Source organism: Mus musculus, chromosome 5, assembly GCF_000001635.26.
Source record: "Mus musculus strain C57BL/6J chromosome 5, GRCm38.p6 C57BL/6J".
NCBI classification, from domain to species: domain Eukaryota; kingdom Metazoa; phylum Chordata; class Mammalia; order Rodentia; family Muridae; genus Mus; species Mus musculus.
In genome coordinates, this window is record NC_000071.6 from 26,111,914 (window position 1) to 26,137,780 (window position 25,867).

The 25,867-nt window shown below is 41.1% G+C and overlaps 1 protein-coding gene and 1 long non-coding RNA gene across 2 annotated transcripts; one reads left to right on the forward strand and one right to left on the reverse strand.

Annotated features, from left to right (window-relative positions):
- Positions 1-2,850: 2,850 nt before the first annotated feature.
- Gm10220 (predicted gene 10220) lies at positions 2,851-9,512 on the reverse strand. Its single transcript, NM_001134299.1, has 5 exons — positions 9,299-9,512; positions 8,146-8,305; positions 6,692-6,835; positions 5,873-6,056; positions 2,851-5,132 (listed from the first exon to the last, which is right to left on the reverse strand). Exons 1-5 carry the CDS (start codon positions 9,435-9,437, stop codon positions 4,956-4,958), a joined length of 804 nt encoding a protein of 267 aa, NP_001127771.1. The 5' UTR covers positions 9,438-9,512; the 3' UTR covers positions 2,851-4,955.
- Gm46906 lies at positions 8,293-12,354 on the forward strand. The gene is made up of 2 exons (XR_001784829.2): positions 8,293-8,478; positions 9,142-12,354. It is a non-coding gene; the product is annotated as a predicted gene, 46906 (long non-coding RNA).
- Positions 12,355-25,867: the final 13,513 nt, after the last annotated feature.

Consider the following 25,867-nt stretch of genomic DNA (forward strand, 5'->3'; position numbering starts at 1 on the left):
CTGGCTTGCCAGCAACTCTTTGTGGAAGCACCGGGTTAACTCTTTCACACATTAACTCTCTGATTGATCTCCACGCAGAGTCAGTTCCATTCAGTAAATACTCACCCAGTCACCTGGAACAAGTACTTCCACAATATACTCTTAGATCTGCTATGGCAAAAGGGGAGCTTCAAATGTCCTTCCTAATTAGCAACAACAAAACACAGCAAGTGTATGGTCAAGGACAACCGCATCTATCAAAGCTATTTCCCAGAGTGACTTTGGAGGTTATCATATCTGGTGTGTGGTTATCACTGATGCTGTATTGCAAGCAAAACTGAGGCACATGACTCTGGCCTTCCTGATTTATTTTATATACTTTTGTGATTGTTTTTATTTCCTCAGCAGCTGTAGAGCAATGACTGTATATTACTCAGTGTTTGGCTACAGAGTCATGAATGGATGTGTGTTACAGAGTACTATATGTTAGGAGTATGAGAATTCATGACAGCATGGATACAGTATGGTGGTGAATACATCTTAGTGTGTACATGGGGTAAGCCACATGATTCACACACAAGAGACCATCGCCTCGTGTATCCATAGGTGGCTATGACTTCACACATATACAGAAAAGGATAGCTGGGTCTGGGTTTAGTCAGAGAAGATGCAACTGACCCTAAAGAGACCGAGGTCTCTGGAAGTTCAGAGGTCTGGTGGGGTGGGTTTGGGGATCCCCGTGGACAGAGGAGGGGCAGGTGAGAGGTATGGGATGTGGAAGAGACAGAGGGCAGATCTGGAGTTTAAAAAAAACATAAATAAAACAAAAGCATAAAAGTGTTATTTTTCTTGTGTTTCAGCCTTGCTTTTCTCTCTAAGCAGAGTAAGTTTGTCACCTTTCTGGATAGATAGAATTAATAGGAGCTAGAAAGTTGAAAGCAATGATGGCTATTATACCAGCATGGTTTCAGAACATCACCAAATCAAGGACAGGGTGAGGGAGTGGGCCATGGAGCCAGCTGAGAGCCACAGCCTCATGACTGGAGGCCTGAGCATGCCAGGATTCCCTGGGACTCACTCATTCCTCACTCACCTCACAAGATGAGGACTTGCTCTTGTTTGTGGAGAGTAGGGCATTGATCACTGTGACCACTAGGAGGCGCAGTGATGAGGGGTCAGGACTAATTCAATGATGTGGGCAGATGGTCTGTTACCCTGCAAGTTGGGTGTGGTATCAGAGAAGGAAGAGTGGGTGAGCATAATCAGGACTGACATTTTCTCAGAGCCAAGCTCTAAGTACAGCCTTGGGCAAGTGGGCCCATCATACTGAGCTTTGGCTTCCTTATCTGTCATTGATGATAAGAATCCAGACCTCACATTGATGTTGTTTAAGTGAGATGCTGAGACAGTTGCCTAGCTATTGAAAAGAGATCAATATTATTGCTTATTACTGTGTAGTCCCAGGGCCTCCACTGGGAATAACAACAATAACGATTGTGTTAGCAGCAATAATAGTAAACAAAGGAATCATTGTTAGGTTTTTCCCATCCTTTATTTCAGTCAGGTCCAAGTTTAGGAGTGCAGAGGACTGGGCCTGGAGACTGCTGTAGTTGGTTCAGATTCACAGTTGCTTAGCTGGCCCCTCTGGAGAAACAGTGAAAGCCACTTTTGGCTACTTAGGTCCAAGGCATGCATAGGTAGGATAGCCTCTACTAGTCACATGCATGGTGGTGGCTGTCTTGGGTTGTCCCTTGCACTGCAGCTCAAGGCTTTTCTTAGGATTAAATCAGGGAGAACTTAGGGGATTTGACCAAGAAGAGACTTTTATGAGATGTGCAGCAAATCCCCACTGTGACAGGCGGCTTTGTTATGAATACCTTATTTATAAACAGTCATGGAAATGCCTGGGTCACTTCTCCTTCCACAGTAGGCCACACAGCATGGTAATTCACTTTATGTTGCCTTCCCTTCTGGAGTTAAAATTCCATGTAAAGAATAAAGTAGATCCTATGACATCTGTACTCTTAAAATTGATCTGTGTGGACTGGGGATTTGTTTTGTTATTTTTTGTTATTTTTTTTTGGTTTCTGAGCCTGTTTTGTTTGCAAGAGGAGAATGTATTCTACAGGACTGTGACTAGATATTCTGAATTTGGGTGATGGGAAGCATGTTCCAATATTCCATTCTTTCAGTAAGTAAACATTTTTATAATCCAAATTAAAAAACTATGTACAAATTACTGAAGCTTTCAGAAAAGTCTCTTACATGTAGAAATATGGATAAGAGTAGACACAGCAGGGGATAATAGGTGTGTATGTTGAGTGCTTACAGTAGCTGGCCTCCTCTAGGCCACCCAATACTCTTCCAGATTCCCCCATCACACCCTTCACTCCACCACCTACCCTGTGCTTATGTTAAGACTCCCACTTTCCAACAAACTTATCAGACAGGGCTTTTACACAGTTTGGGGAGGGCTTGGATTACAGACAAAAGAAACAGAGCATGGGGGATCTTTATTTTTTTCTTCAAGTTGGACAGATTGCTACAATGCTTAGAACAAAAGGAAATACATGATTGTAGCTTGTAGAAAAAAAAAAAAAACTTAAAAAAAAAAACCCAAAACCGAAAAAAAAAAAAAAAAACATAAAAACAAAATCCAATCCATGCTAAAGTGGTTAGGGACAGGCAGGCTGATCTCATTAACCTTGAGGGGCCAGCCCCATGCAGCACTCTTGCCTGTTTCCCATGGTTAGCTGCTGCCAGGCTGTTCATACTTCCAATGCCATCCACCACCTGTGGCTAGCCTACAGTGAGCTGAATGCCACTTGCACTTCCCCTTTACCTCTTAAAATAATAACACAAAAGACTTGTAATATGCCAGCCAAATTTATTAGGGGAAATCTACAAGCACAAAGTGCCCATGCAAGCAATACAAAACTCAACACATATAAATACAACCTGCACACTTAGATCAGGAAAATGTACCTACATTACTCTATTTCCCATTCATGAAATCCCCAGTTATTTATGGACACTAGGGCCCCGTATTCTAGCACCATCTTCCTATTCCTCCATCTTTTGTCCTCCATTCCCTCTCTCTTCTCCATCACACTTCCCCTCTCTAATATTTCAGATCTGCCTTTCTTCACAATTGTCCAATAAGAGCCTCTAGCCTTATCTGACCAATTAAGATTTCACCTGACTGCACCTGTGTTTAGGGACTCTTGTGGGAGGAGAACACACAAACAGCAATGAACAACTTTCCCCCTACCCCATTTTGTCCAATTAAATGGCTCTGTACACAGACCTGCCAGTGGTAACATCAGAGCCCTGCTTACATGAATGAGTATTCATAGGTCAGGCACTGTACCTACACATCTCCTGAGATTTCTCCACTCAACTAGACTTGATCCTGGCCATCTAAAACAGCACATTCTCTGGAAGGACAAAAGCCAACTGCAGGAGGTGTGGGGATGCCTCACAGGTTAGAGCATCTGCTACTCTCTAGAAGACCCACATGGTGCCTAACAATCATCTCCAGGAATGGTTGTGGTTCCTTCTTCTGTCCTCTGAGGGAAACATCCCTCAGGAGGAGCCACATACTGTATTACATTCAGTAGGAAAGACACCCATTCACATAAATGTTAAACATAAGTCTAATCAGCAACAGCAAAAACACAGCAAGTTTATGGTCAAGGACAGCAGCATCTATCAAAAGCTATTTCCCAGCAAGCCATGGAAGGTCATTATATCTGCTATGTGGTTATCACTTGATGAAGACCAGCTTCGAGAATGCCTTAAAGAAACAGATGGATTACCGCTCTGGTGGCAAGTAGCAAAGCTTTACTGATTTCTACAGCTTAAAAACATGGGGTATGACTTTGCAAATTTTGCTCAAAAAATAACATTTTTACTTAGTTGCTTCTGGCAAACAATATTATCAATTTTGGAGTCATTTTCTCATAACAACAATGAATTTCAGAAGAAGAAACTGTTATCTGAAGACCCAAGGACATCTTCCTCTCAGGGTAAATATTAACTCTTGACTAGGAAATGGAAAAACTCTGGCTCACAGAAAGTCATGTTTAGACATCCCTCCCTTTCAGGCGAATGACCCCTGAACTTTCTCCCAGTTAACGGCTCTGACCCTTTCAGGCCAGAACCAAAGGGAAGCCATTGTTCTCCTCAATCACTGATGCTCTATTGCAAGTAAACTGAGGCAGCTGGCTCTGGCCTTCCTGATTTATTTTATATTCCTTTCTGAGTGTTTTTATATCCGCAGCAGATCTAGAACAATGGCTGTATATTACTCAGTATCTGGTTCACGGGATCATGAATGAATGTGTGTTATAGAGTGCTATATGATAGCAGTAATAGAATTCATGACACCATGGATGCAGTATGGCAGTGATTACATCATCATGTGTGTGTCCATGGGGTAAGTAAAATTATGGACACAAAAGATCATCACCTTGTATACCCCTAGGTGGCTAGGCTATGACTTTACTATATAGCCCTGGCTGCCTGGAACTTACAAAGATCCATCTCTGGATGTGAGTTCTAGGTCTACAGCGGGGGTTAGAACACCTGAATAAGGAAGATGGTCTCAAGACTCATTACTTGCAAATCAATTTTTCTGCATAAGAAATAGAATTTTTAAAAAATAGGTTTTAAAAGTTCAATTAATATAGAGATAAAGGGAAAAACAAACAATGAAATACAAGAACTAGAACATATAACTTCCAAATAACATAACAATAACTCAAAGAACAAAAATGAAAACTTCAACCAAAACTCTAAAGGAAAATTATTGTTCAGCAGCATTTTTCTGCACTTTTAGCAGCACAGCCCTCCAGCCTGTTGCTCCTCTTGGACACTTGGTAGCAGTGCAGCCGCCTCAGTTCTCTACCAAGAGTCGTTGTCTGAAGAGAAAAGGGAACAACGCCCTGAATCAGCCATGGCTTCCTCGGTAGGGCCTATTCCCAGGAAGGACATGTGCTATAAGAAGATTCATCTGAGGAAGATTCATCCGAGGAAGATGGTGGGTGCTGAGGATGGTGCTCAGCAGGGGCCTCCTGGCATGGCAACTCATTCTGCAAGATGCTGTCTTCTTCAGCTGTGGCCAATCCCAGCTTTCTTGCAGCTTCTGAGACCTGGGAGAGGAAGGCAGTTACTAAGACACAGGAATGGTGGGGATGGGCATGGCCGCTCTCAGGCTGCAGTCTCCCAATACCTCAACTTTACTGGACAGTCAACAATATTTTAACTGAAATTACAGATTTGAAAACTGCAGACAGGCAAAGTATTCAAAAACAGTCACAAAACATGGACTGAAAAAGATCAACTCAGGCTTCTATCAGCTCCAAACAAGAACATGGCAAAGGAAGAGACCTCAGTGGATTACAGGAAGAAAGGAGAAGGCCACATGCCACCCAGATCAATGATAATGAGAAGTACTCATTTGACATTTGTACTTGGCTCTAATCCCTCCAAGGTGAATTGACCTAGAATGTCATATGACCTCTGCCTGTCTCCTGTCTAAGGACCCAGGACTCACTTAACCTCCACATAGCATTCCACCTATCTTGAAGACATGCATGCAAGAATGTGACATGTTATTCACCTGTCACCCTGAGTGGAATGCAGACTAAAGCAGAGTTGAAAGTACACTTGCCAGTGGTAACAGTGTCTCAAAAGAGGCTAATTCAGTGTCTCACAAGAGGCTAATTTCCCAGAATACTTGTGTGAAGACAGAGCAAAGAACAGCTACATTCCATGAGGAGGGTGGCTGCTTGCAAGTATGGACTCGAAAGTTGGTGGGGGGAAGCAAAGATAGATCTAATGTGCCAATGGTATCACATAGTCATAGCCTGAGTGAATTGTTTGTCCCTACCTGATTTTCTTGAGCTTCCAGGTTGCTGGTCTTCTCCTGTTCGTCTTTACCACTCAGGTTCAACTCCACCAAACGTTGTTGAATGATGGCCCAATCAGCATGTATTTCCTTGCTCTCCTGCTGCAATATCGCCAACTTCTTCTTTATAAGATTCTCCCCCAGCAGGATCCGGGTGTGCAGGTTACTGGAAACACACTCTGCATAGTAAGATCCTGCAGCCTCCTCCTCCCATTTCTACTTACAGGTCCCATTAACCTGACCTGTACCCTGGTTCCCATGAAGACCTAATACAATCCACCTCAATACATCCATGACAGCTGTACAAATAGCAACCAGCCATTTCAAGGAAGAAGAAATTTTTGCTGCAGTCCAAACACCAAAAAGGGTCCATGTTTCTCCAAAAGAAAGAGAGATCTCCATCTACCTATGACAGCCAATGCATTGGGGCAATCCTAATTAGTAGGCTGCAAATGCAATCAGGGAAGTCAGTAGAACCACAGGGAGGGCACTCTATCGTTGTGTTACACCCCACTTAGCTCTGTAAAACCTGCCTGTGCCCCAGAGGCCCAGTACATCATAGTAACCTTCTCATGATCGGAATTACTGTTCTGTCTAGAGCCTCCAGAGGATGCCTGGAGAACACTGGCAGTGGTAAGAGTCTCTTAGAGGCCTAGGAAAACTGAGTCCAAAAGATCCAAGGCAAACTGATGGCTGAAAAGCAGAAAGGGTAGAAGGAGACCTGCAGACTCTCCAGACCAGAAACAAAGGAAAGTAGAAATGGCCATTTCACAAGGGTTGGCCTCCCTGACAAGAACTTACCGATAGAAATTTTTCTCCTTCTTGAGCTCCTGATTGTTCTCTCGGGCCTCCATGTTCTTCATCTCTAAGTCGTGTAGATATGTCATGATCTCCTTCTCCTTTAATTTCAGTTCTTTATAATGTCGAGTTTGCCTGTGGTAGGGCCTGACCCCAGGAAGACAGATCTCCATGAACTTAGGCTTTTAGTAACACATGAACTCAGGCTGGGTCCTGGACTACTGCAGCCTTGGAAACCACACTCTGCATTCTAAATGCTGGGATTTTCTTATCCTTGGGAAACTGGCTATCCTAGTCCCAGAACACCAGAAGCTAGGCATCCAGATGGAGGGTGACCTGGCTCTCTGCCTTACTCAGTAGGGCTGAAGGGCAGACTAAACAGTTATGTTCTCAGGAGCCTAGGCTACGGGTCTTTGCCCACCAGACACCTGTGATGGTGTTTCTCCTGTTTTCATAAAAGGGATTCTAAATCCTGGATACCTAATAATGTAGAGACAGATATTACACATAATTCTGGAGATGAGGCCAGAAATCTCCACAGATATATAATCTGCTCAATAGATACAAATGTATGAACACTTCTGACCACATAGTCAAAGTGCAATGCTATTTAAAGTGGGGACTACCAGACCTCAGGACCCACCTCACCTGGAAACTGTTAGGCAGGTAAATCCTCAGGCCAAAACACCTACCCCTAGATTCCAAATTGTGGAGAGAAATAAAAACATACAAAACATCTTCACAGGTCAGTACCTGTGCACGCACATAGACTCACAGACTTAGACCTATACACAAGATGGAGAATCAAAGAGTGAGAGAATGGGGGAGAGAGAGAGAGAGAGAGAGAGAGAGAGAGAGAGAGAGACAGAGACAGAGACAGAGACAGAGACATAGAGAGAGAGAGAGGCAGGCAGACAGATAGACAGACAAAGACAAAGGGAACACAATGACAGGTAGAATAATGTATGCAACATTACTGCCTCAGACTATAAGGCACACAGACAAGGAGGGACAGGCATGAACTTCAGGCATTCTAATCAAGCACTGAGAAGAACCATGTGGGGACCAGGCCCCTCCAGCTGCTACCTGGAGGTGCCAGCACTGTCACCTGCGAGACAAGTAAAAACACAACTACAAACTCCCATCACCTAGAAACCTGCTGTCACAGGCTTTCCAAATGAACCATAGGAAATCATCACTGCCTCTATCCCTGAGTTCTTCACTCAGACTCCAAGTTCCTCTTTTCAAGTGGAGGGAGCAGAGGAGTCTATTACCCTTCTCACTCCTGACAAATCTTCAGGTGCAGCCTCTCCTCTAATTAGTATTTAGGGGCATGAAGTGGGGCCCAGGTATGTTCTGGTGGCATAGCTTCCTAGAACCCACACCTTTAAAAGCATAAGATGAGGGAGGCATTGCAGACCCCAGACTGACACCACAGGTTTTGGAGCAATGTATACCTCTTGTTCATGGATCCCTCGGTCACGTAGATCAGGCGATCTCTCAGCTCATTTGTCTCCTCGGTAGTGAGCTGGATCTTTTTGATCAGCTCCTTCTCTTCCTTCTCAAACTGCTTTTTGCTTTTGACAGGTACCGGGGATGTTGTCTGTCTGTGAGCCACTGTAGGTAGATGAATACCAGAATATTAGATGTGAGAATGCAAAGAGTGTAGACTGACCACAGAGAAGGAAAAATGCCTGTAACCTCGTGACACCACCAAGAGATTGGTGCCAGCATGAGATTTCTTCTCAGTGGATCTCAGTTCTACCATCACTCTAGAGAGATCAGGCGATGTAAGTAGGCAGATGTTTCCTCATTCTCCTTAAACGTGCTTATGAGGACCAGAGAGATGTCTTCTCCAGGGTACAATTTGGCTTCAGAGCCCTGAGCCCTGTGGTTTCACAAGTCAGATGATAAATACACTATTCAAAAGTATTTGAGATCTTGGAGATGCTCCAATATCCTACCTGTTACTCTACGCCAAGGAATTGGCTTAAAAAGTCATGCAGGGGGCAGAACATAGTCAACACATTGATCAATTTCCCAACCCGCCCCTAAACACAAAACATCCCAGAAGTAGGAATAGAATCCCCCTGTGGGTCTATCAACTGATAGTTATTTGTTTACAGTGTAGAAATGCCTGCCCCCTACAATTGGTGATAAAGAAAGTTAAGGTAGGAACTGTCACAAACAGGAGGTCAGAGTAGTTCTGAGAACATGAGGTCTTGGTCTGGAGCACCATTCTCTCCCTGTCACTAATGTCAGATAACTACAGGAGCTAAAAGAAGCCATGGACTGAAGTGTAGGATTTCCTTCCCTAAAACTGGCATAGCTTAGACCCGCTGTCACTCCTGATGGTCTCATTCTGTCCCCATGTAACACCCACAATACCCAGTGCAAAAAAAGACTTGAAGTTCATGGCATAACAGCTTTGACCTTGTCAATTCCTTCCTTAGGGGATGGAAAAGTACTGTTCTGAATTCCTTGATGTTCAAGAATTGTGATAACCATGGAAATGTTTTCGCTACCCAGAGTCTCCAGTTCCACATTACTGGAAAGGCCAGCTCAGGCCACCCCTACCAGGAAGCTCAACATCCACTTCCCAGGACTTACTGCACATTCGCCAAGTCCACCTCCTTCGTCCTTCATTCCTCTCAGATGGAAGGTCAGCGTCCTTCCTCCCCTCTCTGGTCTCTCTCCCATCCACATTGACTCTCTGAAAAAGTCTGCAGAGTCGGGCAAACAAGGCCATCACTGCAATGTCCAGCCTCTGACTGAGAAATCTCAGTGGGTTTGTTGTCACTACAACACTGGTGACATCACGGAGGTTGCTAAGAACTCTCCAGGAGACAATAGAACGTCCAAGAAGGGACTGCTGATGTCATGGACTACATACAGCCTTTGGTTCCCTGCTAATGTTTCCCTGTACTGATAGGAAACTGAGCTGCCCTTTCCTGGGGCATAGCCATTGAGCACATCCTCCTTCCAAAGCCAGGGTTTGCTCTAGGCTTGATTGGCAACACCTAAGTAATTCCTATGTATCTAACTGAGTGTTTCCTTTCCAAACCCTTCTCAGAAATATCTCATCCTACCTTAAATTTTCCTCAATCAGCAGTAGGAGCCATTAAAACCTACTGAGAAATCATACCAGTTCGAATATGCAGCCAAAATCTACTCCTGTCTCATCATGTACAGGTGCATGAAATCTCATCCAGGCTGAACCTGCAGGGCTGGGTGTAGTGTGGGTGTGTGTTAGGGGCCACACTCATGAAGCCTTGTGCTTAGCATTTGAAATTTGCCCCAAGATCCCTTAGGAGGGAGACATGCAGTCATCATGCAGTCATCACTCAGTCATTATGCTTCTGACAACAGTCTAGAGATCTGTTGGCAGAGGAAACTGAAATATTGGAGCCACAAATGAGTGGCCCTCAGATTGTGTGTGGGTTTTTCTCACTGCACCAAACTCACCAATCAGTATTGCTTATAGCCCTCTGTGTGCTAGACCATGAGATTTTGTTTGTAATAAATAATATATTCAACAGAGTTGCAGATGTGCAGGTAGAAAGTGTAGTCTAATACTATAGACAGGTTAGTTGACAGAGTAAGGGTCTAGCATCTTGTATTTGGGTTCATGTTTGGATCCACAAACCACACAAAACCCAATCCTAGTCAAACATCAATGATTCATTAAATGCAGACCCTAAAGTTGATTGATCAGAACCATAGCTCAGGTTTTGGGGGTTGAGCCATAGCTTCAAAAATCTATCTTTGTTAACTTATAAAGACAAAAAAACCGAAAACCAAAACCCTAAAACCAAAACAAACAAACAAACAAAAACAAATGAAAAAACACAATTAGTTCATTTAAAGTTAGGGAAATATCCAGTGGTCTGTTCTGATCAGGCCATTTTACATATAACTGCATACTGACCTTTAATTGGAGGGTCCCATGGATTGGTTTATGGACCATTGTAAGATTAACAAGCCTCATACAGAACACAACAGGATGTGGACACCATGACTTTGCTCTGAGTCAAGTTATTTTTTCTGTGTTGATGATTGGCTGTCATATCACAGCAACTGTCTGAAATAGAGGGCAGACATAGAACACAATGGCTCTTGCTATACTGGGTGGTATATGCCTTAGCATTAGATTATCCAGGTCTCTCACAATGACCAGTTCTGTTTTCAAAGTACTTGAAGGCCCCACTTGGAAGCCCAAATATAGGAAAGTGGAAGCAGAATTGTCTGAGCTCAAGGTTAACCTGGTCCACATGGGGTATTTGAGACCCTGTTTCATAAAACAACACTGAAACACACACTACATCCAAGGCCTAATTTACCAATTCTTGTCTAAGAACTTATCATTCTCTCCCTTCCAGTCTTTCTTTCTGGGAAGATGGAGCAGTGAAAATGATCTTTTCATTCTAAGGACCATGTTCTCTTTTTCCCTCAGCCCACGTTAAGAACAAATGAAGGTGAATACCATCATCTGAACAACTGAGTAATATCCACTGCTGCTAGCGTGATAATGTGCCGATGATAATTTTAGCTTCCTTTAGTGTTGCTGCCCCAGCAGGAAGTATTAAGTGCTGAGGCCAAAGCTCAGAGAACCTTTCAAGGGGCTAGACAGAAGCCATCAGAGACTCTCCACTTCCTTGTCCTGAGATGAAATCCAGGAACACAATGTGAACCTGATGGCTAATTAACCATACATCGTACTTCTACCTCCACCTTTCTACGTTCAGTACAGGAAAGTGTTTATGCACCTCCATGCCAGATTTATCTTGATATATGTCGCAGGGCGCAGACTTTTTAGAGAGTTGGGTGTAGTCAAGCAGTTGGTGCCCTCAGTAAGATGTCAAGACTATCAATAACAAGTGACCACATTGTATTTGTTTAAAAAGTACATTAGCTGTAAATTGAGCATAACTGAGGAATGGGACACCAGCACTGTGTCCTGGCTTTTTTGTGCCTAGACACGGCTCAAAGGGAAGGTGTGAGGACACCTTGGGTTCCTCTGCATGGACAGAGTAAGGTGAAATGGGCACTGACTAGGCTGAGCAATACTTCTGAGGCCCCTTATTTCAGTTAACAAACACATTCTCTGTCCTCCTTCCAAAGAGCTTCTGTTGAGACCATGCACCTTGTAAGGTAAGGCTATAGTAAGGTCACGCAGACTTCTTTCCTCGTGATACAAAGTTCTCTCTGATAAGTTCTTCTTATCAGAGAGAACTTTGTATTGCTAGGTATGGTATGCACCATACCATATCTGTAGCAAATTTCTTATAAGCCAGCAGTCTATTTCATGCTGTTCCTGTAATATGCTTCCCAGTCATGGATATAAAACAAACAAAAAAAATCTTGGCTCAGAGCAGAGTTATGCTGTCCATGTACCCTGTCACGTTCTGTATGTTATGAGGTTTGTTAATCTTATGAAATTCCACATCTATATGTTTCACATAAGACTTCAAATTCAAGGTCAATATGAACTATTATGTCTAAAACAGCTTGAGTCAGGGCAGCATTTCCAGCCCTTGTGCGTGAGCTCTTTGTGTTTTTTTTCATGGAGCTGCCCCTAAGAAATGCCTAGCATACAGTTTTCAGCTGTTACCCTGGTTGTTCAGTCATGGGGTGTGCATTCAATAAACCTTCCCTGTTTAACTGAATTCAGTGTTTCTGTGGTTTGTTTGGTGACTCTTGGACAGAAATACTTCCATTCAGCAGCACATAGGACATTGAGCCAAGATTGCCTAGTCGGCCATCACTGGAAAGAGAGGCCCATTAGACACACAAACTTTATATGCCCCAGTACAGGGGAACACCAGGGCCAAAAAAAATGAGAATGGGTGGGTAGGGAAGTGGGGGGGGGAGGGTATGGGGGACTTTTGGGACAGCATTGGAAATGTCATTGAGGAAATTACATAATTAAAAAAAAAGAATGGTGATATCTTGCCATAAATTATGTGACAAGGGGGAAAGGGAATTTATCCCTTATGATAAGGATCAGGGGTAGCTTGATGCTTTTTAGGTTTCTATTTGCCATGTGCAACAGCTTCAAGAGCCCATTTCTGATGTCCTTGGAGTCATCGTGTTCCCATGATGATGCACTCAGACATGCCTGGAAACAACCAGGACACTTGTCAGAGAGCTTGATTTCTATAAGGGAGGAAATATTGTTAATTTGTGCTGCACAATTTGGTCACATTGTAAACCCCAAGATTGTGTTAATTCCTGAAAGAAAAAAGGAAAAAAGTGAAAATCCTTTTTATGGTGTAGCTCAGCTCTAGCTCAGACCTATAACCCAAGAGCTTTGAGGGTACTTTTTTCCTGTGGCTCAGGCCTAGCACGCTCACTTATTGCCAAGCAAAATAAAGTCAACTCCAGGTCAACAGGTAGAGCAACTAACCAGTTGAAAGGGAATGAAATTCCTCCCGACACATAATAATCAGAACAACAAATGCACTAAATAAAGATAGAATACTAAAAGCAGTAAGGGAAAAAGGTCAAGTAACATATAAAGGCAAGCCTATCAGAATTACACCAGACTTTTCACCAGAGACTATGAAAGCCAGAAGAGCCTGGACAGATGTTATACAGACACTAAGAGAACACAAATTCCAGCCCAGGCTACTATACCCAGCCAAACTCTCAATTACCATAGATGGAGAAACCAAAGTATTCCACGACAAAACTAAATTCACCCATGATCTCTCCACGAATCCACCCTTCAAAGGATAATAACAGAAAAAAAACCAATACAAGGACGGGAACCACGCCCTAGAAAAAACAAGAAGATAATCCCTCAACAAAACTAAAAGAAGACAGCCACAAGAACAGAATGCCAACTTTAACAACAAAAATAACAAGAAGCAACAATTACTTTTCCTTAATATATCTTAATATCAATGGACTCAACTCCCCAATAAAAAGACATAGACTAACAAACTGGCTACACAAACAAGACCCAACATTTTGCTGCTTACAGGAAACTTATCTCAGAGAAAAAGATAGACACTACCTCAGAATGAAAGGCTGGAAAACAATTTTCCAAGCAAATGGTATGAAGAAACAAGCTGGAGTAGCCATTCTAATATCTAACAAAATCGACTTCCAACCCAAAATAATCAAAAAAGACAAGGAGGGGCACTTCATACTCATCATCATTCATTTACTCAAAGGTAAAATCCTCCAAGAGGAACTCTCAATTCTGAATATCTATGCTCCAAATACAAGGGCAGCCACATTCATTAAAGAAACTTTAGTAAAGCTCAAAGCACACATTGCATCTCACACAATAATAGTGGGAGACTTCAACACACCAATTTCACCAATGGACAGATCATGGAAACAGAAACTAAACAGGAACACAGTGAAACTAACAGAAGTGATGAAACAAATGGACTTAACAGATATCTACAGAACATTTTATCCTAAAACAAAAGGATATACCTTCTTCTCAGCACCTCATGGTACCTTCTCTAAAATTGACCACATAATTGGTCACAAAACAAGCCTCAACTTATACAAAAATATTGAAATAGTCCCATGCATCCTATCAGATCACCATGGACTAAGGCTGATCTTCAATAACAAAATAAATAATAGAAAGCCAACATTCACATGGAAACTGAACAACACTCTTCTTAATGATACCTTGGTCAAGGAAGGAATAAAGAAAGAAATTAAGGACTTTTTGGAGTTTAATGAAAATGAAGACACAACATACCCAAACTTATGGGACACAATGAAAGCATTCCTAAGAGGAAAACTCATAGATCTGAGTGCCTCCAAAAAGAAACTAGAGAGAGCACACATTAGCAGCTTGACAACACACCTAAAAGCTCTAGAACAAAAAGAAGCAAATTCACCCAAGAGGAGTAGAAGGCAGGAAATAATCAAACTCAGGGGTGAAATCAACCAAGTGGAAACAAGAAGAATTATTCAAAGAATCAACCAATCAAGGAGCTGGTTCTTTGAGAAAATCAACAAGATAGATAAATAGATAAACCCTTAGCCAGACTCACTAGAGGGCACAGGGACAGCATCCTAATTAACAAAATCAGAAATGAAAAGGGAGACATAACAACAGATCCTGAAGGAATCCAAAACACCATCAGATCCTTCTACAAAAGGCTATACTCAACAAAACTGGAAAACCTGGATGAAATGGACAAGTTTCTAGACAGAGACCAGGTACCAAAGCTAAAGCAAGATCAGGTTAATGATCTCAACAGTCCTATATCCCCTAAAGAAATAGAAGCAGTCATTAATAGTCTCCTAGCCAAAAAAAGACCAGGACCAGATGGGTTTAGTGCAGAGTTCTATCAGATCTTCAAAGAAGACCTAATTCCAGTTCTTCACAAACTATTCCACAAAATAGAAACAGAAGGTACTCTACCCAACTTATTCTATGAAGCCACAATTACTCTGATACCTAAACCAAAAAAGGACCCAACAAAGATAGAGAACTTCAGACCAATTTCCCTTATGAATATCTATGCAAAAATCCTCAATAAAGTTCTTGCTAACCGAATCCAAGAACACATCAAAACAATCATCCATCCTGACCAAGTAGGTTTCATTCCAGGGATGCAGGGATGGTTCAATATACGGAAATCCATCAATGTAATCCAGTATATAAACAAACTCAAAGACAAAAACCACATGATCATCTCCTTAGATGCTGAGAAAGCATTTGACAAAATCCAACACCCATTCATGATAAAAGTCTTGGAAAGGTCAGGAATTCAAGGCCCATACCTAAACATGATAAAAGCAATCTACACCAAACCAATAGCCGACATCAAAGTAAATGGTGAGAAGCTGGAAGCAATCCCACTAAAATCAGGGACTAGACAAGGCTGTCCACTCTCGCCCTACCTATTCAACATTGTACTTGAAGTCCTAGCCAGAGCAATTAGATAACAAAAGGAGATGAAGGGGATACAGATTGGAAAGGAAGAAGTCAAAATATCACTTTTTGCAGATGATATGATAGTATATATAAGTGACCCTAAAAATTCCACCAGAGAACTCCTAAGCCTGATAAACAGCTTCAATGTAGTAGCTGGATATAAAATTAACTCAAACAAGTCAATGGCCTTTCTGTACAAAAAGGATAAAGAGGCTGAGAAAGAAATTAGGGAAACAACACCCTTCTCAATAGTCACAAATAATATAAAATACCATGGCGTGACTCTAACTAAGGAAGTGAAAGATCTGTATGATAAGAACTTCAAGTCTCTAAAGAAAGAAATTAAAGAAGATCTCAGAAGATGGAAAGATCTCCCATGCTCATGGATTGGCAGGATCAACATTGTAAAAATGGCTATCTTGCCAAAAGCAATCTACAGATTCAATGTAATCCCCATCAAAATTCCAACTCAATTCTTCAACGAATTAGAAAGGGCAATCGGCAGATTCATCTGGAATAAAAAAAAACCGAGGATAGCAAAAACTCTTTTCAAGGATAAAAGAACCTCTGGTGGAATCACCATACCTGACCTAAAACTACTACAGAGCAATTGTGATCAAAACTGCATGGTACTGGTATAGTGACAGACAAGTAGACCAATAGAACAGAATTGAAGACCCAGAGATGAATCCACACACCTATGGTCACTTGATCTTTGACAAGGGAGCTTAAACCATCCAGTGGAAAAAAGAAAGCATTTTCAACAAATGGTGCTGGCACAACTGGTGGTTATCATGTAGAAGAATGCGAATTGATCCATTTCTATCTCCTTGTACTAAGGTCAAATCTAAGTGGATTAAGGAACTTCACATAAAAACAGAGACACTGAAACTTATAGAGGAGAAAGTAGGGAAAAGCCTCAAAGATATGGGTACAGGGGGAAAATTCCTGAATAGAACAGCAATGGCTTGTGCTGTAAGATCAAGAATCGATAAATGGGACCTCATAAAATTGCAAAGCTTCTGCAAAGCAAAAGACACCGTCAATAAGACAAAAAGGCCACCAACAGATTGGGAAAGGATCTTTACCTATCCCAAATCAGATAGGGGACTAATATCCAATATATATAAAGAACTCAAGAAGGTGGACTCCAGAAAATCAAATAACCCCATTAAAAAATGGGGCTCAGAGCTGAACAAAGAATTCTCACCTGAGGAATACCGAATGGCAGAGAAGCACCTGAAAAAATGTTCAACATCCTTAATCATCAGGGAAATGCAAATTAAAACAACACTGAGATTCCACTTTACTCCAGTCAGAATGGCTAAGATCAAAAATTCAGGTGATAGCAGATGCTGGCGAGGATGTGGAGAAAGGGGAACACTCCTCCATTGTTGTTGGGATTGCAAGCTTGTACAACCACTCTGGAAATCAGTCTGGCAGTTCCTCAGAAAATTGGACATAGTACTACCGGAGGATCCCGCAATACCTCTCCTGGGCATATATCCAGAAGATGTCCCAACCGGTAAGAAGAACACATGCTCCACTATGTTCATAGCAGCCTTGTTTATAATAGCCAGAAGCTGGAAAGAACCCAGATGCCCCTCAACAGAGGAATGGATACAGAAAATGTGATACATTTACACAACGGAATACTACTCAGCTATTAAAAAATGAATTTATGAAATTCCTAGGCAAATGGATGGACCTGGAGGGTATCATCCTGAGTGAGGTAACACATTCACAAAGGAACTCACACAATATGTACTCACTGATAAGTGGATATTAGCCCAGAAACTTAGGATACCCAAGATATAAGATACAACTTGCCAAACGCGTGAAATTCAAGAAGAACTAAGACCAAAGTGTGGACACTTTACCCTTTCTTAGAAATGGGAACAAAACACCCATGGAAGGAGTTACAGAGACAAAATTTTGAGCTGTGACGAAAGGATGGACCATCTAGTGATTGCCATATGCAGGGATCCATCCCAAAATCAGCTTCCAAATGCTGACACCATTGCATACACTAGCAAGATTTTGCTGAAAGGACCCAGATATAGCTCTCTCTTGTGAGACTATGCCGGGGCCTAGCAAACACAGAACTGGATGATCACAGTCAGCTATTGGATGGGTCACACAGCCCCCAATGGAGGAGCTAGAGAAATTACCCAAGGAGCTAAAGGGAACTGCAACCCTATAGGTGGAACAACAATATGAACTAACCAGTACCCCGGAGCTCTTGTCTCTAGCTGCATATGTATCAAAAGATGGCCTAGTCGGCCATCACTGCAAAGAGAGGCCCATTAGACTTGCAAACTTTATATGCCCCAGTACAGGGGAACGCCAGGGCCAAAAAGGGGGAGTGGGTGGGTAGGGGATTGGGGGGTGGGTATGGGGGACCTTTGGGATAGCATTGAAAATGTAAACGAGGAAAATACCTAATTAAAAAAAAAAAAGAAAGGGAATGAATATAACTAAAGAGAAGGAAGGTCTTTTTTTTTTTTTTTTGGTTTTTTGAGACAGGGTTTCTCTGTATATCCCTGGCTGTCCTGGAGCTCAGTAGGGTAGACTAGGCTGACCTCGAACTCAGAAATCCAGTTGCCTCTGCTTCCCAAGTTCTGGGATTAAAGGTGTGTGCCACCACTGCTCGGCCTCAGAAGAAAGTTGGTTTTTTGTTTTGTTTTGTTTTGGTTTGGTTTTTTGTCTATTATTTTATTTTATTTTATTAGATATTTTTTATTTACATTTCAAATTCTATCACGAAAGTTCCCTATAGTCTCCCCCTGCCCTGCTCACCTACCCACCCACTCCCACTTCTTGGCCCTGGCGTTCACCTGTACTGGGGCATATACAGTTTAGTTGAAGAAGGATATTTAAGACAGTGTGGAGAGGGATAAAGAAGGCTTTCCTTTTGGGAAGTCAACAGGGTAGGAAGGTCAGCTGGGTGCTTTCCCTGTCTCTCTGAGATGGCTACTTAGTCTTCATTGGTAAAGTTAAATGGCTGGCATATATGTGGGTTTTTTTTAACATATTTATTAATCATTCCATTGGATTACATCTCACATGATATAACACTTCCTGGTTATCCTCCACCAACCCCTCAAATTACATCTGCACTCTCTCCCTCCACTTTGCCTGGATGAGGATTCTCCTTCACCCATCCTGCCTTTCCTGCCCTACTGATTCAGAAACACAGTACACTGGGGCATCAAACATCCACAGGACCAATGGCCTCCCCTCCCATTGCTTTCATCAAGGCATTTCTCTGCTACAATGTATCTGGAGCTATAAATCCCTCCTTATACAGTCCTGGGTTTGTGGTCTACCATCTGGGAGCACTGTGTCTGGTTTGGTGTCTGAAGACAGGATGGATCCCCAGGTAGGGCAGTCCCTGGACAGTCCTTCCTTCAGTCTCTGCTCCATTTCTTGTCCCTGTTCTTCCTTTACTCAGGAAGGTTTCTGGGTTAAAATCATTGAGATGGTTGGATGGCACCATTCCTTGACAGAGGGCATTGGCAGGGGCTGTGGTGGAGGTTGGGGTTGTGGGGGAGGCATATCTATCTACTGGAGGTGGTCTCTAGGTTCTATCTCCCCCTTCTCTGTTCATTTTGACTAAATTCATCCTCTTTGGGTCTAGGGAGCCTCTTGTTTCCCTGATGTCTGAGACCTTCAAGAGTCTAAGCCCTGTTCCTCATCCTCCCACCCACTACATGTTTTTTTCTATTTCCTGACCTCCTGTACTTCTCTCCCATCCCTTCCAGTACCTGATACTGCCCACCTTATTTCCTCCCCCTCCTCTCACCCTCCCAGGTCCCCCTCTACCTCTATCTCCCATAATCATCCTGTTCCCCCCTTAATGCAGGATTGAAGCATCTCTACCCTTGTCTTCATTTTAAGCTCCACATGTTCTGTGAGTTGTATCATATATATCCTGAGCTTTTGGGTTAATATCCACTTAACAGTAAATACATACATGTCTCTTCTTTTGTTCATGGGGTTACCTCACTCAGGATGAAATTTTCTGGTTCCTTCCAATTGCCTGTGAATTATATGAAGTCATTGTTTTTAATCACTGAGTAGTACTCCATTCTATAAATGTACACATTTTCTGTATCCATTCTTCTGTTGAGGGACATCTGGGTTCTTTCCAGCTTCTGGCTATTATAAATAAGGCTCCTATGAATGTAGTGGAGCATGTGTCCTTGTTCCATGTTGGAATATTTTTGGGTATTGCCCAGTATTGGTATATCTGCGTCTTCAGGTAAAACTATTCCCAATTTTCTCACGAACCACCAGGTTGATTTGCAAAGTGGTTTTATCAGCTTAGAGTCCCACCAGCAATGGAGGAGTGTTCCTCTTTTTCCACAGCCTGTCCAACATCTGCTATCACCCGCATTTTTGATCTTAGCCATTGTGATTGGGGTAACATGGAATCTCAATGTTGTTTTGATTTGCATTTAAGTGATGAGTAAGAATGTTGAACATTTTTTGAAGTTCTTCTCAGCCATTCGAGATTCCTCTTTTGAGACTTCTCTGTTTGGCTCAGTATTCCAATTTTTAATAGGATTATTTGGTTCTCTGGAGTCTAACGTCTTGAGTTCTTTGTATAGTTTAGATATGAGGCCTCTATCAGATGTAGAGTTGGTAAAGATCTTTTCCCAATCTTTGGGTTGCCATTTTGTCTTATTGACAGCTTCCTTTGCCTTACAGAAGCTTTTCAATTATATAAGTTCACATTTGTTGATAGTTGATCTTAAAACATAAGCCATGTTTTTTCCATTCAAGAAATTTACCCCTGTGCTCAAGTATTCCAGGGTCTTCCCTACTTTCTCTGCTACTAGATTCGGCATATCTGTTTTTATGTAAAGGTAGGTCCTTGATCCAATTGGAATTGAGCTTTTGACAAGGAGATAAGGATGGATGAATTTGCATTCTTGTACATGCTGACTGCCAGTTGAACCAGCACCATAAATTGAAAATGCTGTCTTTTTTCCACTGAATGGATTTAGGTCCTTGGTCAAAAATCAAGTGACCACAGGTGTGTAGGTTCATCTCTGGGTTTTCCATTCTGTTTCAATTCTTCACCTACATGTCTCTGTACCAATACCATGCAGTTGTTATTACAACTTCTCTGTAATACAGCTTGAAGTCAGGGATGGTGGGATTCTTCCACAAGTTCATTTCTGAATAATTATCACTACCTTGGGGTTTTTTTTTGTCATTTGTTCAAAATGATTTTGAAAATTGTTCTTTCTAACTCTATGAAGAATTGAGTTGGAATATTGATGGGGATTGCATTGAATTGGTAGACTACTTTCAGTATGATGACCATTTTTACTATGTTGATCATGCTAGCCTATGAGCTTGGGAGATATTTCCATCTTCTGAGTTCTTCCATTTCTTTCTTCAGGGATTTGAAGTTCTCATTATACAGATCTTGCACTTGCTTGGTTAGAATCACACCAAGATATTTTACTTTATTTTATTTGTGATTATTCTGAAGGGTGTTGTTTCCCTAATATCATCTCAGCCAATTTATACTTTGAGTAGAGGAAGGCTACTGATTTATTTAGAGTTAATTTTATATCAGTCATTTTGCTGAAGGTGTTTATTAGTTGTAGGAGCTCTCTGGTCAATTTTTTGGGGTCATTTTGTATACTATCTACCATCTACAAATAGTGATAGTTTGAATTCTTCCTTCCAGTTTGTATTACTTTGACTTCCTTTTGTTATCTTATTGCTCTAGCAAGAACTTTGAGTATTAAATTGAATAGATAGGACCTTGTCCCTGATTTTAATGGGATTGATTTGAGTTTCTCTCCATTTAGTTTGATGTTGGCTCTTGGTTTCTTGTATGTTGCTTTTCTTATATTTGCATATGAAGCTTGAATTCCTGATCTCTCTAATACTTTTAACATGAATGGGTGTTGTATTTTGTCAAATGATTTTTCAGCCTGTAATGAGATGATCATGTGGCTTTTTTCTTTGAGTTTGTTATATAGTGAATTACATTGATTGATTTCCATATACTGATCCATCCCTGCATTCCTGGGTGAGACCTACTTGATCATAGTGATTGATTATTTTGATGTGTTCTTGGATACAGCTTGTGAGAATTTATTGAGTATATTTGCATCAACGTTCATAAGGAAAATTGGCCTGGAATTCTCTTTCTTTGTTGGGTCTTTTCATGGTTTAGTTATCAGTATAACTGTGGCTTCATAGAAAGAATTGAGTGGTGTTCCTTCTGTTTCTATTTTGTTAAAGAGTTTGAGAAGTATTGATATTAGGTCTTTTTTGAAGATCTGATAGAGTTCTGTACTCAACCATCTGGTCCTGGGCATTTTTGGTTGGAAGACTTCTAATGACTGCTTCTATTTCCTTGGGGGATATGTGGTCATTTAGATGGTTTATCTGATCATGATTTAATTTTAGTACCTGTTATCTGTCTCGAAAATCATCCATTTTATCCAGATTTTCCAGTTTTGTTGAATATATTCGTCTGCATGGGATCTAAATTTTTGTTAAAGTTCCTCGCTTTAGGTTATTATGTCTTCTTTTTCATTCCTGATTTTGTTAATTTGGATACCGTCTCTGCGCCCATTGGTTAGTCTTGCTAAGGTTTTATCTATCCTGCTGATTTTCTCAAAGAACCAACTTCTAGCTTTGTTGATTCTTTCTAGAGTTCTCTTTGTTTCTTCTTGGTTGATTTCAGCCCTGACTTTGACAATTTACTGCCATCTACTCCTTTTGTGTGTATTTGCTTCTTTTTGTTCTAGAACTTTGACATGAACTGTTGAGCTTCTAGTGTATGATTTCTCCAATTCCTTTATGAAGGCACACAGGACTATGAATTTTGCTCTTAGCGCTGCATTCATTGGGTCCCATAACTTTGGATATGTTGTACCTTCATTTTTATTAAATTCCAAAAAGTCTTTAATTTCTTTCTTTATGTCTTTCCTGACCAAATTATCATAGAGTAGGTAGTTGTTCAGCTTCCATGTGTATGGTTTTTTATTTTGTTTTGTTTTTTTGTTTTTTATTGCTGAAAACCAGCTTCTGTCCATGGTGGTCCAATAGAATACGTGGCATTAATTCCATGTTCTTGTATCTGTTGAAGTTTGTTTTGTGTCTGACTACATTTATAATGAAATTTTCTATAGATAGCTGTTAAATTAATTTGCTCCATAACTTCGTTTAGTTTCACTGTGTCTTTGTTTGTTTTCTGTTTCTATAATCTGTCCATTGGTGAAATTTGAGTGTTGAAATCTCCTAGTATTATTCTGTGAAGTTAAATGTGTGCTTAGAGCTTCAGTATTGATTATTTTACAAATGTGAGTGTCCTTGCATTGGCTGCATACATGTCCAAAACTGAGAGTTCATCTTGATGGATTATTCCTTTGATCAATGTGAAGTTTCCTTCTCCAACTTTTTTGATAATTTTTGGTTGAAAATCTATTTTATTGGCGATTAGAATGGCTACTCCAGCTTGTTTCTTGGGCCCTGTGTTACATCCATTAGCTGACTGTGAGCTTCCACTTCTGTGTTTGCCAGGCCCTGGCATAGCCTCACAAGATACAGCTATATCAGGGTATTTCAGCAAAATCTTGCTGGTTTATGCAATGGTGTCAGCGTATGGAGGCTGATAATGGGATGGATTCCCAGGTATGGGAATCTCTAGATGGTCCATCCTTTTGTCTCAGCTCCAAACTTTGTCTCTGTAACTCCTTCCATAGGTGTTTTGTTCCCATTTCTAGGAAGGGGCAAAGTGTCCACACTTTGGTCTTCATTCTTCTTCAGTTTCATGTGTTTTGCAAATTGTATCTTTTATCTTGGCTATTCTAAGTTTCTGGGCTAATATCCACTTATCAGTGAGTACATATCACATGAGTTCTTTTGTGATTGGGTTACCTCACTCAGCATGATGCCCCCCAGGTCTATCCATTTGCCTAGGATTTTCATAAATTCATTCTTTTTAATAGCTGAGTAGTACTCCATTGTGTAAATGTACCACATTTTCTGTATCCATTCCTCTGTTGAGGGACATCTGGGTTCTTTCCAGCATCTGGCTATTATAAATAAGGCTTCTATGAACATAGTGGAGGATGTGTCCTTCTTACCAGTTGGAACATCTTCTGGATATATGCCCAGGACAGGTATTGTGGGATCCTCCAGTAGTACTATGTCCAATTTTCTGAGGAACCGCCAGATTGATTTCCAGAGTGGTTATACAAGCTTGCAATCCCACCAGCAATGGAGGAGTGTTCCTCTTCCTCTACATCCTCGACAGCATCTGCTGTCACCTGAATTTTTGATCTTAGCCATTCTGACTGGTGTGAGGTGGAATATCACGGCTGTTTTGATTTGCAATTCCTGATGGTTAAGGATGCTGGACATTTTTTCAGGTGTTTCTCAGCCATTTGGTATTCCTCAGGTGAGAATTCTTTGTTTAGCTCTGAGCCCCATTTTTAATGGGGTTATTTGGTTTTCTGGAGTCGACCTTCATGAGTTCTTTATATATATTTGATATTGGTCCCCTATCTGATTTAGGATAGGTAAAGATTCTTTCCTAATCCGTTGGAGGCCTTTTTGTCTTATTGACAGTGTCTTTTACCTTACAGAAGCTTTGCAATTTTATGGGGTCCCATTTGTCGATTCTTGATCCAACAGTACAAACCATTGCTGTTCTACTTAGGAAAATTTCCCCGGTGCTCATATCTTTGAGGCTTTTCCCCACTTTCTCCTCTATAAGTTTCATTGTCTCTGGTTTTATGTGAAGTTCCTTGATCCACTTAGATTTGACCTTAGTACAATGAGATAGGAATGGATCAATTCGCATTCTTCTACATGATAACCGCCAGTTGTGCCAGCACCACTTGTTGAAAATACTGTCTTTTTTCACTGGATGGTTTTAGCTCCCTGTTCAAAGATAAAGTGACCATTTGTGTGTCGGTTCATTTCTGGGTCCTCAATTCTATTCCATTAGTCTACTTTTCTGTCACTATACCATTACCATGCAGTTTTTGTCACAATTGCTCTGTAGTACAGTTTGAGCTCAGGCATGGTGATTTCACCAGAGTTTCTGTTATCATTGAGAAGAGTTTTTGCTATCCTAGGTTTTTTGTTATTCCAGATAAATTTGTAGATTGCCCTTTCTAATTTGTTGAAGAATTCAGTTGGAATTTTGATGGGGATTGCATTGAATCTGTGGATTGCTTTGGGTAAGATAGCCATTTTTACTATATTGATCCTGCCAATCCATGAGCATGGGAGATCTTTCCATCTTTTGAGATCTTTAATTTCTTTCTTCAGAGACTTGAAGTACTTATCATACAGATCTTTCACTTCCTTTTTAGAGTCACGCGAAGGTATTTTATATTATTTGTGACTATTATGAAGTGTTTGTTTCCCTAATTTCTTTCTCAGCCTGTTTATCCTTTTTGTACAGAAAGGCCATTGACTTGTTTGAGTTAATTTTATATCCAGCTACTTCACTGAAGCTGTTTATCAGGTTTAGGAGTTCTCTGGTGGAATATTTAGGGTCACTTATATATACTATTATATCATCTGCAAAAAGTGATATTTTGAATTTTTCCTTTCCAATGTGTATCCCCTTGATCTCCTTTTGTGGTTGAATTGCTCTGGCTAGGACTTTAAGTACTATCTTCAATAGGTAGGGAGAAAGTGGGCAGCCTGGTCTAGTCCCTGAATTTAGTGGGATTGTTTCCAGTTTCTCACCATTTACTTTGATGTTGGCTACTGGTTTGCTGTAGATTGCTTTTATCATGTTTAGGTATGGGCCTCAAATTCCTGATCTTTCCAAGACTTTTATCATGAATCGGTGTTGGATTTTGTCAAATGCTTTCTCCGAATCTAACTAGAAGATCAAATGGTTTTGTCTTTGAGTTTGTTTATATAGTGGATTACGTTGATTGATTTCCATATATTAAACCATCCCTACATCCCTGGAATAAAACCTACTTGGTCAGGATGGATGATTGTTTTGATGTGTTCTTGGATTTGGTTAGCGAGAACTTTATTGAGTATTTTGCATCGATATTCATAAGGGAAATTGTTCTGAAGTTCTCTAACTCTGTTGGGTCTTTCTGTGGTTTAGGTATCAGAGTAAATGTGACTTAATAGAATGAATTGGGTAGAGTACCTTCTGCTTCTATTTTGTGGAATAGTTTGTGAAGAACTGGAATTAGATCTTTGAAGATCTGATAGAACTCTGTACTAAACCCATCTGGACTTGGGTTTTT